We start from the raw sequence: 20,011 nt of genomic DNA, 5'->3' as shown, positions 1-20,011 counted from the left end.
TTTGTAAAATGTGGAGTGACTATAGCCTAAGGAGATATTTTTACACCCTACACATTCAGTCGGGTCCGCGTCTGTTCGCCTTTTTCTCTCCATTTGATAAGAGCCGTATTTCCCTTTCTCCATATTAAATCCTTCCCCTCCTCGTTACTTTCCATTTAAGCTGCTGCTCATTGGGTGAAACATATGGCGCATGCGTCTTCTCAATTCTGCATCAGTAAATCTGTGATCGATACCATGGTCTATGTGAGAAATCCGTTAACGTGCACTTATCCCAGCTATCTACACCTGGCTTGACATAGCTTCACCTGTTCATCCTGGCTTGGCAATCGTGCAAATGATTAAGCCGCGATGAGCGGATCACACTAAGTCAAGCTGCGCTTTTTCACTTATCCTGGATATCTTTATTCTACTTTCGTGCAACAGGCCCCTGAAGTTTGTGGGAAAAATGCATACCTAAAGCCATTAGATAAAAAGTCACCTATCCAGTTGAAGCCCTGCAACAAGTGGGTTACAACATTTGTGAAGCTTATTGTGTTGATTTGCTGATTAATAGTTAAGATAATATAACATCAGAAAGCATGAACACACTTGCTGAGGCTTGATGCTACATGATTGCTGGATATACCAAATTTACTTTTTACAATATAAAGTCATTTTCAGCGTAGTTTTTCCTTCACAGCAGTGTGCAACGTGAGAAAGGCACACACACACACACACACACACACTTTGTGATTACATTCTGATCTGCACATAAAGTGGCTTCTTTAAGTAATTTAGGGGGTACAAATTGGTTTTGACAAATTCTACAAGCAGCAATACCATAGGCCAAGCAATCGGCCTGTTCCAAACGGACAAATTTTTAAGTGGCACTGCACTAGCAGTGTAAATAGTGTACCTAGTTTTCTAGGTTCTGGAAGAATATGTCAGATCTGCAGATGTAGTTAGCATCAGCTTTTGCTGGATGGTGCATCTTTCCAGTGCAGTGGTTGGGTTTCTGACAGTAAATTAGTAATAGACTATTAGAGATCCAAACGGTTTTACTTATTGGTGGTAAGCTGTGTGGGTTGGGTGAGTAATAAGGTAAGGCGGAATATAAAATGTATTTATCCAGGATAACATCCAACTTAAAAAACCATCCCATTAATTTTGGATGTGAAAATATTACAGTTCCTGGGAGCCATGCTTTAAAAAGGCACATTTTGATTGGTTATATTTTAGAGGTCCCTTTGGTGTCTTCATAAACCATAGATTTGATCTTTCAAAAGGTTTTTGCATTTTTTCTTCTTTTTCAAATCAGGATAATTGACTTTATTATTTTGTGCCAACTACTAATACATTCATGGCCTGTTTTGTCACAACGATTTTATCATATTCCTGTGTATGGTTGATGATGTTGAGGAAAAAGCAATTTAGAGGTGTCTGGCTTTTAGGTGTGGCTTACTTATGGGGGTGGTGATGTTACAGGCTTGGGAAGCTGGAGTGTTTGAATCGAGAGGTTTTGGGTGTAGAAAGTGGCTGGACATCCTTTTCTCATCCTTAGCCCTTTGGTTCCTGCCCAGCTTGCTGTGCCACAGCAGAGCAGCATTGTTTAGTTAGCAGTTTGATTTATGGCCTTGGGGTTTTTAATATGCTTCTGCTCCATCCCTTAAAACCCAGCACCACAAAATTACACTGGGGAGCAAACTCTGGGAGTTTCTCATAAGATAACCTAAAATAGCACATTGCCATGGCACCTGTGTCAGCAGCACCATGCATATATGAAATTTGTGCTTACATCCTGTTCAAAAATACATACAGTATATCAAACATGTTCACATACAGTAGCTTACGGATCGGTGCATTAACTCATGCATTTTGCACATTTATACTGGGATTTATTGTTGTTTAACATTTTGTAAATGTGTTAGGGCTGTACCAAATAGTTCTTCTAAGCTTTATTTAGAACATTGACATTCAATTTGTACATCAATGTTCGAAATCTTGATTTCGTTAACTGCACAAATGTCTACAGTATATACATTTAAAATCTAAATGTAATTTCTAGAAGACAGAAATGCTCAGAATTGCTAAACATGAATTCTGTTGACTTGTTCCATATTTGGGTTTGCTTTACGGTAATTCACGGGATAAGAGCATACTCTGTAGCCTAACATGCCAATTAATTGCACAACACAGATGAGTTTGTGTACACAGAACAGTAACACACACATGCTGCCTTGCTCCCTGGAGAAACACTCGCAAACATACAAATTCCAGCTTGCTCATGAGCAGGTGGTCTCATACATTATTTACTTTTACTCTGAGATCTATCACCATTTATCATGTCAAATACACTAACACACACACACACTGCAAACACATTTGTCCCCAAAACTCCATTCTCATACACACCTCCCACTTTGGTTAAGACATTACAAACTGCTTTGCTATATTCATAGTTATACTCACTCTTTTACACACGTTCTCCGCAGACTTGGTGGCCACTGAATTATTATGCTACCCCTTGGCAAGACTGACAGGTGTGTCAGTGAGTGAGTGCGAGTGTGTGTGTGTGTGGCTGCCTGGCCTGGACAGGTGGGTCAGTGAGTGAGTGAGTGAGTGTGTGTGTGTGAGTAAGAGAGAGAGAGAGAGTTGCTGCCTGGCTATACCCCTTCTTGGTATTTATGAGTTTTGGACAGCTGATGTGCTCGGCGAGATCTCTATTTAGCGCTTCCGGCTAATTATCATACACACATCCGAAGCAGCCGCCCACATCATTTAGCCACTCGCTAACTTTGCGTATCAAATCCCCCTGGTGGCTTGTGGGCTTAAATAGGTCCCTACTGCCCTTTTAACACTCGTGCTACTACATAACAGGCCTGGCAACCTGTTAGACTCAAACCACAGAGCTTTAATCTGCGCTGGTCAGAAGCTTTCTGAGTTTGGGCGTGAGCACTTGTCACATGAACAGCAGCAATGGGATATTTGGATTCCCCGTGCATGGCAAGGATTTCATAGAGTTAAAGAATACGGTGAATAGATATGAAAGATTTGTTGAAGTAAGATGTTAAAAATTATTTAAAAAATTATTTGACACAACATTTTTGCAATGTAATTAAGTTGATTTGACAAATGATCAAGATTTATGAACACATTTGTTGGCTTTTTCCATTTGTGGTAGCTCTGACATCAGTATGTACAGTCATTTGTAGGTCCTAATTACCTGTGTAACCGTGTAAGAGCCCACAGTCTTGACTATTAGTACCTGCACTGATGTGGTTGGATGTAATGAGCAGGTGCTTGTTCCCAAGAATTACCTTACTCATGCACTCCTGCTGAGAGATACCATCTCAATATAAATGTCATACAAAAATGCTTTGTTCTACTTTCATTTCTCTTTTTGTGTTGCTAACATCAATTAACTAGTTGTTTTTATAAGCGTTCAGGCAAAACCCAGATTTTCTTCTTCTCTGTCTTTTCCTCGGTGATTGCTACTTTTCAGGATGGAAAGGTGCGGCAGGTTTTTAGTGTCAATCAACAGTGTTTGAGGTGCATTACGTTGTTTAGAGAAAAGAGATTACAGCCACACTCACTGTTTTTTTTTGTCACAGGGTTTGTCTAATTGTCAGGAGTGTTTCAGAGCATATTATTGCCATCACATGAACTGCTTTTAAAATCTAACAATTACCTGAGCTGAAAGTTGTATATTCCTTTCTCCAATTCAAGTTGCCATTTAGGTGACAATGTTTACTGCAACTGAATGCAAGATTGCATGTTGTATTTTTACTATTCTTACAGTATTTCTATTGTGGTTTTTACATTTCTACTTTTACTTAAGTAATGGATTTTGTTCCAGCTCTGTTTAAATTAAGTATGACTCAAGCTTTTCACAGAGAGCTTGTTTTGCCTTTGAACGGTTTGGCTGGATTTGGTCTGTTATTACCACCCTACATATTCTTTTTTTCTTTCCCCAACCACAATTGTTTTTATTTATTTGCCTTTTCTTTCCAGTGTTGTTTAGTTTGGTGGAGTTTGTTTGGGTTTCCTCACTTCACCCTAACCGTATCCTTGTCTTTGTGTGACAGGTCCAGGGTGTACGGGGAGCAGTAGGTCTCGGAGCTCCAATGCCAGTGGACATGCAGCCACACCAGGGGCTGTATCACTATGAGACATCACCCAGCCAGCCCTCCAGGGGGTAAGACAGTAGTGGGGCTGCATTTTAACCTCCATTTCTCATGGTGAATTCCGCAACGGTTTAACTAAAAAGAAATAAATGGAATAGTTCAACATTTTAGGAAATTCGCTTATTTGCTTTCTCTTAAAGAATAAAATTAAACTTATTTTATTGATGAGAAGAAAGATGCAACTTTCATGTCAACAAGTTAAACGAGAATTCCGGTTGATTCCAACATGTAGGTCTGCTGTTTGTAAATTTTGAGTGCTGTCAGCACTGAAAAAACTAAAACAATCGGCGCTGCCTACAGCGTGTTTTCTCCTGCTAGAGTTAGCACCCATCAGGCTTAACCAGGGCAAGTTTTAAACTTTTTTTTAGCCTCTAAACATGTTCAAAATGTCATTAAAAGTGCCTACCCATGTGAAGTAATTCCTTCCGAGTGCACACAACGAATCTGACTGAAGTAGATGGTAAAGAAATGCATGAAACTTGTGCTAATCCAGCTGTGTATAGTTCCTGTAGGCATATGCTTATTTTTGAATATATGTTTGTAATTCTTTTTGGTATTGTAGTTTGTAGACGGTCCCAATGCACTCCTTGCAGTATCAAAACAGGAACTAAACAGCTGAATTAGCCCAACGTTTACGCATTTCTTTTACATCTACAGCAGTCAGATTCACTGTGTTCACTCAGAAGGAATCACTGCACATGGGTAGGCACGTTTAATTACATTTTTAGCATTTTTAGAGGCTAAAAACATGTTTCAAACTTGCCCTGTTAAAGCCTTTTGGGTGTTAACACTTGCAGGAGGATAACGCAGTGTAGACGGCCCCGATTGTTTCCATTTTTTCTCGTTATTGACAGCACTCCAAATTTCCAAACAGAAATACAGGTTGGAATCAACCGGAATTCTCCTTTAAGTACAGAGCTAAAAGTAATTCCAGGGGGAGTTACGTGTTGACCTCAACCAATGCTGGATGTTTGCGGCAGACACCCATATGGATGTGAGGTTTAAAGAATCTACGATATTCACAATACTGTCAGATACAATATTAATTTTCTTTTTTTTTAAGCAAACAATTTTTTGAAAGGATCCTTAAGAGTTGTGAACAAGAATTATGACCAAGATACAAATGTACTAAGCATAACATTTTACATTTGTAAAACAAACTTTCTGTGAGAGCTAATGCCGTTCAGCATATTTGGCCTAGCAGATTAACGCGTGCTTACATTATTGACAAACCGTTCATCCATCTTCCCAGCTATCATATATTGCATGGGTTGACAGATATGGATAGCACAATGGTATGAAACCTGGCAGGGATGAGCACAGACATTTGGAGGGGCCACTGCACTAATCTGGAAAAAAGGCAGCCTCCCCCCGTACAGCCTTTAAAGATGGATATGTCTCCAAAGAAAACATAATTTTGAACAGGTTCTACAGTATAATGTACCTTTAAGTTAGGAATACTATTGGCTGCAGCATCTATTTTTGTCTTTATCACCCTTTTACTGACATGGCCCTTTTATAGGAACACTCACCACTCTCATTATGTAGCCTTCTGATTTGTTGAGTGATGCTCTGCGTGCTCTCCTTGCCTCTCTGGTCTGGAGACTTGTGGTAGGCATTATCTTGAATAGAATTATTAGAATCTGAATAAAGTAACTTATACATTGTACTGTTCTTTTCACTGCTAACACGGACACTAGTGCTGCCAGTTAATCTTAAGACTGTGGCTGCAGTCAGTGATTTTGGTTGAGATAACTAATGTTATGATTTAGCACCATAAATAACATTTATGTCTATATACATATTATAAAGAACAATTACAACATGACTACAGTTAGTAAAAGTGTTTCTCAACTAGAACTTTTTATATTATGTAAAATAATAATTATTAAATAAAACTTGTTTTAATGAGTTGATACCCTACTCCAACTTAAAGAAAATGCTTCTGATAAAATAGGCCAAGTTCACATTAAATAGATAATGTAGGATGGATGTTTGACATTGTCAAATGTTTCTCTCTCTCCGTCAGTTGTCTTTGTTGTGAAGGCATACTTAAGCACACTAAACTAACTTTAGGCTATTTTAATTTCTTTTGTATGCAAAGTTTATTAAATTAACCAACTGCGATAGAAAAAAACAACAAGGCGGGTTTCACTTTCACTAACGTCACATCTATTTATTGGTTGAAAACTCATGTAACATATTGACTCTAAACAACGTATAAGCTAGCATGATTAAAGAGCCCAGACATCACATCACTGAGCCTCTCTTTTCTCTACAGAACGCACTAAGGACGTAACGTAGCTATGTTAGCCTGTTGCTGCTACATGGCTGTCATTAGCTTCGGCTGATAACTTAGCATTTTATTTTACTATTGCTAAGGCAATAATGTGTGATGTGATGCAAACGTTGAAGCTGCATATTATTCAGAGCTCAAGTGGATTTTTTTGGTTACTATTCACAGGGCATTTGTCATAATCTCCATAACTTTAAAAACTTAAGTGAAGGCAGAAGGGCTTGGCTTTCCCCTCTTGCATTTGCATTGCTCCGTGTGTGAGAATATAAACAAAGTCACGTGACTGGGGGGAGAGGGCATCGCTGAGGGCAATATTGGGTGATATAGAGATTTAATTTAACTTTTGTAATGACTGCTGTATTTTTGTAATAATGCAGCCACCACAGCGAAAAATATTAAAGAACATTTTATTTAGGCTCTTTCAACAGAGGGGCAGCTAAACCAATCGGGGCAAACGGGCAATTGCCCGGGCAACAAAAGTCCACACCTGCACACGTCCCTGAAACCTGGCAACCTTGCTGTGATGACAAGACTGAAATGACAAGTCAAGCAGTCCTGGCCCAGCATTAACGCTCCCCCTAAAATTACAAATGTAGTTTTTTTTCGGTTTCTGTACAGGTTTGACTTTGTCTCAATAAGTTTGAAGGTTTTTGTAGATATATTATGTAACTTTGGACCGAGGCCGGCTAGCCGTTTCCCCCTGCTGCCTGTCTATATGCTGAGATTGATAAATCTTCTCAGAAATCAAAGAAGTCCCTCTCTTAAAGTTTGGATCATTCTCATTTTAGAGGCTCGAAGACTGTTCCTTATTTAATCACGCAGATATTCCGAGGATGCAGAAGTCTAGGTCTTGCTGCAGTTGTTTTGGACACAGCGCTAGCTCAGCCCCACACTCCTCCCCTCCCTCCCTCCCTCCCTCATGCCACCCAGGTTGCGGGTGGACTCTCTGTGACAGCTGCTAATTACAGGCTGACCAGGCCCCGCTGCGCTCTGCATGACTGCCTCGCGCCCCGCTCAGGTTACCCAGAGTGAGGGAGAAACAGAGAGAGATGGAGAGAAAGGTGGCTGGATGGGACAGAGAAAGACAGAGGAGCAGGAGGAGGAGGAGCTAGAAAGTGAGGTAGGGGGGGAGAGAGAGAGAGAGAACAGAAGGGATGAATGGGAGAAAGGAGGAAGAGGTAGAGTCGGGGGGAACCAGCACTGTGGATTAGAGAGGACAGATTAAGCTCCTGTGTGGAATACACGTTGTGGTGAAAGAATTAAAAAAACTGAAAGGACGACTTAGGAGAAGGTGGATAGATGAAGTCTGCCCCTTTAGGAGAGGAGGGAGAGAGAAAGAGAAAAAGAAGAGTAGAGACAGGTTTTCAACTAACCATTGAGACTAAAGTAAGGTGAGAGAAAACATTGAAATTCATAAGAAGGCTGGAAAGTTCCAAAGGAGCTTCCCTTCTCTAGTTTGGTAGGGGGAAACCCAGATGAGTAAGTTTCCACAGTGTAGTCCAACATAAGGGCTATACCCCATCTAGTGGCGAGAACAACACATCACAAGACATTAGAGCAGAGGTGAGCATCTGGATCTTTCCCCCCCCAGTTGAGCTCTTCAGACAGTGCTTCCTTCCAGGATGTCTTCTAACTCTAAAAAGGTTAATATAAAAAGGTGGAATTTATAGAAGCTTTACAATTGGCGTAAACTTCTCTTGTTTATCTGGACCCAAAAGTGACACAGGAAACAAATATATTCTTTCAACATATATTGCTCATTTGGTTATGTATTAAGTTTTATAAAATCTAAATTTATTTAATTAATTTCTAATTCATCTCTCAATAATGTCTTACATTTATTCACTTTAGGGTCCCTAATCTACTCACCTACCACTACAGAATATGTTCCTCTGTAATGCTTTCTGTCTCTTAGTGACTTGCAACACTCTTGAACCTTAAAATGTCAATTTTGTCAGTACAATGTTTCAAGTAGATTTTTTTTTTTACATATATCTGCAGCCTAGTCCCATCAGAACAGTCTCCCTACAGCGATGTGTCCTCGCTGCGTGCCCCAATCCTCAATGGCCCTTCCCAGGACTGCCGCGCTATGTATAATCACATGACTCCCAGCATGACTCATGGATCAGGCCCAGGACAGGGGATTGGCCACTGCATGGATCAATATATGAGGCCTCCTCAGGCCCCACTGCCACACAGTATGATGGGCCACAGGGGGATGCCGCCCACAGAGGGTGAGTCAGAGTATCTTTTACATCTCCTTAAATCTTACAGCTGCTACTGATCTGGACATACAGATACCTGAGTCTTCCTGAGTAAGGTCCGAGACTACCCAGATTTTAAGATGTTGTACTGCTGAGAAAAAAAAGCACCTCGAACTAATCTAAATTGTAATAAAAATACACCCTGTAAACATCAAGTAGTGAATCTGAGATGCCAGTGGATTACTGTTGTATTATGTTACCATCCCTTTGTTTCCAATTCTACTTCACCAAGCGGAAGGGTCTAGAAAATAAAAACCACCCAGGACAGTTAATTGGCTCTCATCCTCACTTGTTAATTCATAAAATCTAGATTTTACAAGTACCACTTGCTGCTGTACCAACGGTAAAACTTCAGATGACATGATTGTTGTGTGGCCAACCCCAATTCAAGTAGCTGTCTTTTCTTGTTCAACCAATGAGCTCATTAGATGCACAAGAATGCAGGTCAACATCATGTGTAGTTGAGATTTTAAACATGCACACTGGCTACTATGATTTACGGAAACCTATAAACCCATCCTCACTAACTTAAGGCCATTTATGGTCCAGCGTTAAATCGACACATCAGGCCACTTACGTAGGCTACAGCGAAAGCTCTGCGTAGAGCATAGAAACATAAATCCGCCTTAAGAGATGTTATTGTGGATCTTTGAAGTGTTAGGTTTCATGGTTTCTGTCTGTCCTTAATGTCTTAACAGGTGGCAATAGCACCCCCTACTGTAACCAGAACAACATGATGTCCTCACATCACAATTTCTGCCAGATTCAGCCTGGCTCTGATCAGATTGGCTCAGTTGATGGTATGTCAACACTACCCATCCTTTACTTAAATCTTATCTATAAAAGATTTTGTACCATCAAAGCTAACCCTCCTGCTCCCCTTTTTTTAGGCTCGAGGTTCTCCACGCCTCGTTCCATGCTGAAGCTGAGTAAAAAGAGAGCTCTGTCCATCTCTCCTCTGTCTGATGCCAGTGTAGACCTGCAGACAGTGATCCGCACATCACCCAACTCCCTGGTGGCCTTTGTCAACTCTCGCTGCAACCCTAATGGGGCCAGTTCCTATGGCCATCTCTCCGTAGGCACCATGAGGTCAGATATTTTACTAATCTATGTTAAGCACATAAATGCATTAAAAGCCAGCAATATCCATCACCTCAGACTAGTAAGGTCTAATATTCAAGGTAGTTGATTTAAAGTACTCATTTGCATATTTCCTTTAAAATAGAATATGCAATGTTTACTCTGAGGTTGTAAGTTTGTTGTTAGTTTCTACCCTATCATTAGCATATGCATTACCTCATATTTATCTTCTACTTCCAATCACCAAGTGAGCTAATTACATCCCTAAAGCCACCACAGATGGTTGAAAACAGACATCAAATGCAGATAAACTGCAATAAAATACATAAGAACAAATCAACACCTTGGGGAAATTCAACAGTGCTTGATAGCTGCAACCTAGATGCTCCATTTCAAAACAGTACACGTTTAGATATACACCTCAAGTCAAATGAGGAAAATTGGCAAAAAAGTAATGGTAACCTACACCTACAGATTTTAATATTTCATCAACTTGGCCAACTGTTATATTCATTTTGATTAGACCCGCATCGTTAGCTTTTATTCTCCTAAAGTCATCATATTGTTGTTTTCTCTGTTACTCCACAGCCCGTCCCTCGGCTATTCCAGCAATATACACTGCCAATCCAGGCAACAAGGTTCAATGTATGGAGGAGGCGGAGGAACGCCTTTGGGTGGACACACACCAGGTCCCTGCCAAGGTTCCCGCTTACCCCCCCACAATCCTCGGCTTCACGCTCCACCCAAGCATGGACACGTAAGACAGCTCAATCACTCGCTATACAAAGCTGTCAGAACAATTCAGTATCAGGGCACTCTCTGCTTGGGAGAGGATGGTTGGGAGTTAGGAACAGACAACTAAAACAGGTCTACGATAGGAAGAATTCAAATGTGCTGTGATGTGAATAACTGTCAGAAACAAAGGGGACATGATGTTCATTTTGTTTTGTAGCTAAAAACAGAGCCAGGGCTGGGAGGTATGATGGATGGCATGAATGTGAAGAGCCTGGAGGAGAGGTCAGAGGGAGATGTGGCCAGTCCTTCTTCCACTGGCACTCAGGTACAGAAACAGTCTTATTCTCACTAGTAGTTTTCACCTTCACACATTTCTATTTTAGTTTTTGCATTAGATTGGTCAAAGACAAAATAATAAAAACACTTGGGGAGTCAAGGAAAGTGAGTGGAGGACAAACAAATTGCTCTTGGTAGCTCATGTATATATACCTAACGTGATTATGTATTTATTGGATACTATGGTCACTTGCCAAAGAACATTTAAGACCATTACATATTTTCATACATTTTACAATCTTTTTTTTTTATTTAACAATTGTTTCCCTGTTAACACATGAGGGTTTAACTAATACCTAATGCTAGGCCTCCCTCAATTCCCATCCCATAAGGATGCAATGCAAAAGTTCACTGCTCCAGTAAATAGGAGGAACTTCTACAACAACGGGAGATATTTCTTGTCCAATCAGCTCATAGAACCACATCCATGCATAAAACCCTTCGGCTCAGCCTCAGCTACGATCCAAACTTTAGCCAGCTAACGTTATGATAGCAATATTTAAAGTCCATAGCGTATTGCGTGCGGTTGACAATCCGTATGTAATTTGACAGTATGTTTAACAACAAGACAAGCTAGCTTTTAGCCATTGTCCCCAGTTGTCAAGTCTACTGTCGTTCGCAGTGAGTTGAACACTGAATGTGATGTGAGATGATGGCTAAACAATGGTTTAGGTGGAAACAGCGGTGGGGCATAAACTACTTTGCATAGACACAAAACCGACAGAACACGCTATTTCACGTTTCCCACATAGCTAGTTAAACGACTGAGCAAATGTATTCCTACCTGTTCTCAACTTGCTGTTGTAATAATCAATTCACCATTTGCATCAATTATCGCGCTGTCCTACTCCTTTCATGCGTGGTAGTCCTCTCAGAAAGATGCTCGAGATCCTTAAAACTCGTCCTTGACCAGGTACCATCCTATCCGAAAAACACAAACGGGACCTAAAAAAGTAAAGGGGTCTTCTCTGATAAGCTAGCTAGCAGTTAGCCACATTTTCTTAGAAAACCACTTCAGGTTAAATTGAATATTTCTCACCAGGATTTTTGGTTTATAACAATATCAGTGTTACATCTAAAGTTTGTCTTTAAGAGGCAGACTTTTACATTTGTGATGTAGAAGACAATACACATTATTGACGGTGACTGAAGTTAGGCTACTTTCGGTTGCCAGTGCCCACAACTAGTGGCTAATTAGCCAATCAAGTCGCAGCTGGGCAACAAGCAATCAGCCTCACCTGGTAGGCTACCATATTTGGGCATGCACATTGTGTGTTTTTTCACAGAAAAATGTAGTAGATTAATAATAAATAGCAGCAACAACCGAAGATTTTTGTATGTCATGCATTAATCCAGAATTATATTCTAAATGACTCAGTACCACTAAAACCACACATTTTTATCAGGACCCCCTCCTGGGTCTACTGGATGGCAGGGATGACTTGGACAAGGAGGATGGGAAGCCTGAACCAGAGGCCATCTATGAAACCAACTGCCACTGGGAGAGCTGCATCAAGGAATTTGACACACAAGATCAGCTAGTTCATGTAAGAGATACGTTGATAAACCATTACTGTATAATGTAGATGCATAAAAGCAAAAAAAATCCAGCATTTGTAAAATCTACAATAAACTACTCTGATTATTAAAGCTTCTCTCTATTTAACAGCATATCAACAATGAGCACATCCATGGAGAAAAGAAGGAGTTTGTGTGTCACTGGCAGGAGTGCTCTCGAGAACAGAGGCCTTTCAAAGCCCAGTACATGCTGGTTGTTCATATGCGCAGACACACAGGAGAGAAGCCACATAAGTGCACTGTGAGTGTACCTTTAGTTTTCATCTATGTAATTTTTTTCTCTCTATTTCTATCTTTTTTCTTATCGTTTTTGATTGGCTGTTGAAAGTTGTAGTGTTAGTAAGGAAGTATGTATACTTTTGTTTTAGTTTGAAGGTTGTAATAAGGCCTACTCACGCCTGGAGAATTTGAAGACCCACCTGCGCTCTCACACCGGAGAAAAACCATACGTGTGTGAACATGAAGGCTGCAACAAGGCCTTCTCCAATGCTTCAGACCGGGCCAAGCATCAGAACCGAACTCACTCCAATGAGGTACTGTTGAATGCGGAGTAAATTCATTAGTGGTCTTTGTACATTATTAACAGTGATACTGCAGTCAACCATACTTTATTTGTTAACCCTTGTGTTGTCATCCCATTGACCACGCATATTTGTGTTTTTCTGTGTTGAAAACATTTTCCTTTTTTTTTCACTCTGACATTTTTGTCAATTTTATTCCAATTTATTTATTTTTTTGTCACTTTTTGACTTTTTTTTTAAATTAGTTTTTTTTTAAATTTTTTTTTTGGGTCACTTTTAACTTTTTAACAGAGTTTAAAAAAAGAATGTTGTTTTTTTCATGTGTATTTCTAGTTTTCCCCCAACATTTTTCACTTTTTTTCAACGTTCATTTTTCAAACTTCTGATAAAGAAAGTTTTTGCAAACGGGTCAAATTGACCTTGAACAACAGGAGAGTTAAAGGCTACTGAGTCTTGTAGAGAATCACACTAATGCAAATAATGTTAGAAAAATACACTGACAATAGTTTGTATTGGGTCAAAATGGTAATTAGCTACACATGAAAGACACTTTCAGTAGCAGTAGAGTACATTTTGGAATGCATGTCAGTTTTGGTATTAAAGACTGTGTACTCACAAATATGATTTTTTGTATTGACAGAAGCTTTACTCTTTTACAGAAACCATATGTATGTAAGATTCCTGGCTGCACTAAGCGGTATACAGATCCAAGCTCTTTGCGTAAACATGTTAAGACGGTGCACGGCCCTGAAGCCCACATAACCAAGAAGCATCGTGGAGACACAGGACCTCGACTGCCTGGTTCAGCTATGACCCCTGGAGGCCAGAGCTCTGAACTACTGCTGGAGAAAGAGGAAACACGCAGGGAGGACTGCAAACTGTTGGCTCCTGAGACTGCTCTGGTGAGTGATGTATTTTAAGGATGACCTTGCAAGATCCTATAAAATAAACAAAGCTCCAATTATAAAACAGTTGTTGTTTTCAGCCCATTAGGTACAAATCACATATACTTTGCATTCCTGCCATTTGAAAAGGGTTGTCATGACAATACAGTTATATTACTTCTTTCAGAAATCCCAGCCAAGCCCTGGTGGTCAATCATCATGCAGTAGCGAACGTTCTCCACTGGGGAGCGCCAATAACAATGACAGTGGGGTGGAGATGAACCTAAATGCAGCTGGCAGTCTGGAGGATCTCACAGCACTGGAGGATGGAGTTGCAGGTGGAGGAGGGGAGCCAGGAAGTGTAGGAACAATGGGAATGTCAGCACAGGCTTTAAAGAGGCTGGAGAACCTGAAGATTGACAAGCTTAAGCAAATCCGCAGGCCAACCCCTCCTGGCCGCTGTGCTAATAACAAGCTACCTGCACTTTCCGGTATGTTTTTGGATGAAATAATAAGTTAATATTCAGAACTCTGTTTTTGAAACATCCTTAGTTTATATTTGTGAAGTCTGAGTTGTTGCAGAAAGTAGAATATTTCAACTGACATGTGAAATAATTGTTACAACGTAACTTACCCATGACTGATAAGGAATTCAGGGATTGTTTTAATGGTGCATCCAAATTAACATTCTTGGTTTGTATTAATGTAGCTGTTTCCTCCTTTTGGATGTTCATTCTCAGGTCCAGGGGAGAATATGGGAATGTGTGCACCTTCTCCGCTCCTCTCAAATCGACGAGTCATGGAGCTGTCCAGTCATGAGTTAGGTGGCACATCCATTGGCTGCTCTTCTAATGACAGGAGAGGAAGCGGCACCAGCAGCCTAAGCTCTGCATACACCGTCAGTCGTCGGTCCTCCATGGTGTCTCCTTACCTGTCCAGTCGGCGCTCAAGTGAGGTCTCACAAATGGGAGGAACGGGAGGGGGAGGGTGTCACCTTCTTGGCCCGGAGCAGAGTGTTGGAGACCCCCTCTCTCCTGAGACCAATCGCAGAGGAGCTCCATGTCTTGGAGGAGGATTGCCAGGTCTGCCAAATTTAACACCCGCCCAGCAATACAGCCTAAAGGCTAAATATGCTGCAGCAACTGGTGGACCACCACCTACTCCTTTACCCAATATGGAGCAGCCAGGTACACCTGGCAGAAGAGGAGGTGTTTTGAGTGAGTACCAGGGGCAGCCTCTGCCTCCCTTCCTGCAACCAGGTGGGCCACGTAGGCATAGTGCCAACACAGAGTATGGCACTGGGGTTATCTACCCTCACCAGGCTCCAGGTAACAACAGCAGGCGAGCCAGTGACCCGGTTCGATCAGTAGCAGATCCACAAGCTCTCCCCAAGCGCTTCAATAGCCTTAATAACGTAGCTATGATGGGCCGCAGAAATGCGCTGCAACACCGTGGCTCTGACACCAGTCTTTCCCGCCACCTGTACTCCCCTCGTCCACCTAGCATTACAGAGAATGTAATGATGGAGGCTATGGGTATGGAGCCCCACCTTGTCCCTATTGATGCCAGGGATCGTTCTATGATGATGCCCCCTGGAGAGCGAAGCTTCCTGGGATACCAGCAACAGCATCAAACTCTTGGAGGAGTTGGAGGTTCTCTTGGAAACCAACTGTCCCCAAGCCATGACTCTCTGAGCTGCCCAGACCAGGGTTACATACAGGGACACTACCAGAACCAGGGAGGGGAAGTCACTTCCAGGGCTGGTGGAAATCCAATGAGCCAAGCAAGGCCTAGTCACTCAGAGGGCATTTCTAATACACTTCTCCAGCAGGCCGAGTACAGTATGAGCACCTGCCAGCTCAGTCCCTCGGGCCCCCATTACCCTAGCATAGGCCAAGGTGGTGATGCTGTAGGCCCATGGAGTGATTCCCACAGCCAAATCCAAACTTCCAACCATGCTCTCCAGAACCAGCGAGGAATGCAGTATTCAGAGACTAGCTTGCAGCATCAACAGACACAAGCCCACTTCAACAATCAAACAACCCTCTACAACAGTCCTGATGGAACCCACAAACTCACCATCAAGCCTGAGCAGCAGTTTCCCCCTGGGATGGGAGGTGGAAATGCCTGTCAAAGTGCAAAGCTCCAACAGCAACGGATGCTCCTCCAGCAGACTCAGGGTTACCCACAACAAACAGCCCAGGCCCTAATGAGGAACTCTAACAATACCAGCGGTGGCTTTCAAGGGCAGAACCAGAACACCTTCCCCAGTGGAGGGGGCTTGAGCTTGGGCTGTGCTGGCACTGCGCTCTCAGATGGGCAGAGGTCAGAAACCCCCATGATACAGGTGAAGGAGATGATGGTGAGGAACTATGTACAGTCACAGCAAGCACTCATGTGGGAGCAGCAACAAGAACAGCAGCTGCAGCAGCAGAGTGGAATAAAACCACCTCCGGCATCTGATAATATGGATATGAGTGCCCAGACAGCAATGATGCAGCACAGTCCACAGCATCAAAACCATAATCTTTATTCCAGCCAGCCCTATCCATCCTACCCCAACCAGAACCTGGTCATGAGTCCTCCAGCCCACAGCCAAGTGCCCAGCTCTGTGACACCTAAAGACCAGCAGCTGACAGGTCTCCAAGGCTCATGTTATGGCCAGGAGATGGTGGTACCCAGGCCCCCTCAGGGACGGAAGCCTCTCAGTCGCCAGAACAGCCTACCACAGGTAGGAGGCTACCTCGCTAGCCCACCCCAACTCAGCCCTGTCCACTCCACTTCCAGCCCCAGGCGAGCAGTCCGACTTCCTCCAGTTCAGCATCCACAGCACCAGCAAAACCAAATGTTCCCTCCTTCCAATAACAACAACATGTACTATTCGGGCCAGATAAACATGGATATGGACAAACACATGAACCCCCAGAATGGACCTTGTCTCAACCAGCAGCACAGTATGGGGTCAAACCTGGACCCATCAGGTGGGACAAAGCCTGTACCTCTGGCTCCCTATCCTGAATCTGGCCCCATCTCCAATGCCTTAGAAAACCTGGACCTGGATAATGCTCGCATAGACTTCACCTCCATCATTGATGATGCTGAGTCTTCCTCATATAGCCCAATCAACAATCCCCTACAGGGTCAGCCTGGGTCTTCCTCCCAGGCCTCATCTCGCCTCACCACCCCTCAGACTTCCGTCAGCCTAGCTGCAGGCTCTGGCCTGTCCAACATGGCTGTAGGAGACATGACGTCCATGCTTACCTCTCTGGCTGGGGAGAATAAATACCTGAACACACTGTCTTAGAAGAAGACTTTGGGGCATTTTTTTCCAGATGAACAATCAAGTAGAGGTCTTGGCCAGTTCTTAATGTTATAATTGAGATTCCACATGGAAATGTTTGTACTGTAGCCCAGTATCTAGTGGCAGGCCCGCCACAAGCAGAGGGGGCCAAAGGGTGCAGATGATCTCTGCCCGAGGCTAAGGAGGAGTCTATGCCAAGGTCTATGGCTCTGGAGGGTGTGGATGAGGGGCCCATTTGAAACCCTAACCTTAACCCTGTCCATAATTCCTGACGACGGGGCTGTCCAGCAATAACCAGCCTGGGGTTTTAAACACTCAAGTGCTGTTGCTTATACTGATTTTTCCTGTTACATTGCAAGAAAGTTCAGTTAGAGTGAGATAGGCAAACTTTTGAATGGACCATTTCATGTAATGGATCATAAGTCAGGGCTGTTTTTTTACATCCCCATAAGCCTTTAAATGTAAACCCAACACTATTAACTTTTATTCAAGCCAGGATCAAGAACTGGCTAGGGGTCTGTTGCTACTGGATACCCATGTAAAAGGAATAATGATGTTGTAATATGTTTTTGTTGCAAGTTGAGACTAAGCTACTAATGTGATCCCATCACAGGTTATAAAATTGTAAGAATCCCCACCCAATACCTTAAAACCAAAGGTGCCTGATCAACCTCCCTTGCTGTACTGTACCTTCGCTGCCTTGGTACTTGTTTTTTTTGTGCCTTACTATAGGACACAGATCATTCCGGTCACATGGGGCTCTGGCAACAGTGGAGCAGAGAAGGATGCATGTAAATAAGTTTTAAATACATTTATATATGTTGTGTATATGACAATGAGACAGTGGATAAATTATCCCCTCTTGTGATTGACTGCTTGGATTCTGGACGCCAATATTCAGACAGGAGTTTGCAAGACAGTTGTTTGAAGAGATGGGTGAAGACGAAAGTTCTGCTTTTAGTGATTGAGAAATTATTTCTCGGTGCTACTAAATATTAATCTGTATTGCTAGGGATTTCTTCTCCTTTTCATGAAAAAAAACACTCTTCATAGTGGAATATCAGTATTCCCACACATGCACAAATGCAGTCACAAACACACAGATAGCCTAAACACAGCCACTCAGGACTTGTTGGTGTTTGAATCTTTGGTATTTAGATTCAATGTATGTTGTAACTGCCTTTCCAGATAGAGAGTTTGCACTCCACATGTTTACTGTAAGTGTTCCTAAAGCAGCTGTGTACTTTTTTTCCAGTGGTGTTTATAACTGCAAAACAGAAAGTTCATTGCTCTTTCTAAGGTACATACATAGGGGATTATGAGTACAGCTCAATTATAATATGTTTGCAACAGTCCCTGCTACATTATTCTCTGACATGCCTTCGCTCAAAATTAACTCAACCAACGACTCTTACATGACTCAGCTGAGGATGACGGCTATTTTGAATGAAACCCGAGTCAGCTGGTCGGTATCCGTAAACAAATCAGTAATAGTTGTCCATGTTTGAGAAACTGAGGTACATTCACAGTACAGTGTTGCTGCACTTTGGCTCTAATCCCAAAGAGGAGTTATTAGGAAAATTCTGCATCACTAATTCAGGATAAGGGATCAAGAAGTGGGAATTTGATCAATCGCTACCACTGTAGTAAAATACATATTGTCATGGGTACAGTGAGGTACTTTTTTTGTGACTTTTGAGCTGTTATGGAAGAAGGCTGCAGCTATGGATAGGATTACAAATTTTACATTGTGGCATTGCACTGACTACAGCACTGTGTGGAACGGTCTTTGTCTCTTATGACTATTCACATGAACCTCATTTTGATAGCGCTAAAGAATTACCACAGTATTTTTCAAGAACATAGCTGAGCACAGCAAGACTCTATGAGGCCACATTAAAGTATTGCTGAAGCATTTTACAAGACTTTTCAGGATAAAAGAGTAGCGTCACTTGAAAATTTAACTAAGCATTAGCGGGAATCAACATTTCTTCATTTTGGAAAAAGTGTACAAGCTACCAAAGACACCTTAAATTGACTGACAAAAAGATGCACAAATAGTCTATTTTAACACAATACTAACACTAGCAATAAGAGCATGAGCATTGATTGATAGTGCTGTTCTTTAGAATGTATGAGATGTTTTTTATAAAATTATCTTTTTATATCAATGAACTTTATGGATGTTGCCTTCTATGTGTGCATTTTTTTTTTATAACTCATCCTTCATTCTGACCTTTTTGCTGGCAAAAGAATATCACATTTAGCAACAGAAAGCTAAAATAGTAGCATTAACTACAATAGACAGAAGTCAAGTGTTATATTTTGTGTACAATTTTCTACATTTTTATACAAATGTGCTATATTTTACCAGTTTATGAATAAAGATGTTCAGTGAGGTGGATGTAGGTTTGTCAAAATTTTCTTTTCTTGTCCATTGTTCTACAGCCATTTGGCTTTGTGTTTTATAAAAACACTAATACTAAAATGTTTTAATGAGCCATATCTGCACAATGTGTACATCAAAGAGGTTTAAAGTAAAGACATGGGTTTAATGTCTGCTCCGCTGGATGACATTTGTGTCTGCGCCTGGTGGATTAATGCATGACTCCTTTCATCCAGTAGAGTGCAGTACAGCCTGAGAACAAGCACAGACAGCCATATGTACCATCTACCCCAGAATTATTGAAAGTCTATTGAAAGGACACACTGTATCTAAATCATTCTTCATTTTTTCCTTGTCCTTATTGGACCCCTTGTTATGAATATGATTTAGACCTGCCTGTCACGTCAGCTTATTATGAGCTGCAGTGATCTGCTAGGCTGCTATAGTAAGTAAGTTGGGGAGCATTA

At 41.7% G+C, this 20,011-nt stretch overlaps 1 protein-coding gene across 1 annotated transcript in view; it reads left to right on the top strand.

The window, feature by feature from the left end:
- Positions 1 to 19,715, top strand: part of gli1 (GLI family zinc finger 1) — a 56,838-nt gene extending 37,123 nt beyond the window's left edge. The window contains exons 2-13 of the mRNA XM_034870021.1: positions 4,065 to 4,174; positions 8,461 to 8,693; positions 9,422 to 9,523; positions 9,614 to 9,812; positions 10,392 to 10,560; positions 10,756 to 10,863; positions 12,281 to 12,421; positions 12,544 to 12,693; positions 12,821 to 12,985; positions 13,633 to 13,875; positions 14,045 to 14,348; positions 14,598 to 19,715. Of these exons, the coding sequence (XP_034725912.1) occupies positions 4,104 to 4,174; positions 8,461 to 8,693; positions 9,422 to 9,523; positions 9,614 to 9,812; positions 10,392 to 10,560; positions 10,756 to 10,863; positions 12,281 to 12,421; positions 12,544 to 12,693; positions 12,821 to 12,985; positions 13,633 to 13,875; positions 14,045 to 14,348; positions 14,598 to 17,161 (4,449 nt within the window). The 5' untranslated portion in view covers positions 4,065 to 4,103 and the 3' untranslated portion in view covers positions 17,162 to 19,715. The remainder of the gene's footprint in view (positions 1 to 4,064; positions 4,175 to 8,460; positions 8,694 to 9,421; positions 9,524 to 9,613; positions 9,813 to 10,391; positions 10,561 to 10,755; positions 10,864 to 12,280; positions 12,422 to 12,543; positions 12,694 to 12,820; positions 12,986 to 13,632; positions 13,876 to 14,044; positions 14,349 to 14,597) is intronic.
- Positions 19,716 to 20,011: the final 296 nt, after the last annotated feature.

The sequence above is a fragment of the Etheostoma cragini genome, chromosome 4 (genome assembly GCF_013103735.1).
Source record: "Etheostoma cragini isolate CJK2018 chromosome 4, CSU_Ecrag_1.0, whole genome shotgun sequence".
Classification (NCBI taxonomy): domain Eukaryota; kingdom Metazoa; phylum Chordata; class Actinopteri; order Perciformes; family Percidae; genus Etheostoma; species Etheostoma cragini.
This window is presented reverse-complemented; position numbering and strand designations above follow the sequence as displayed.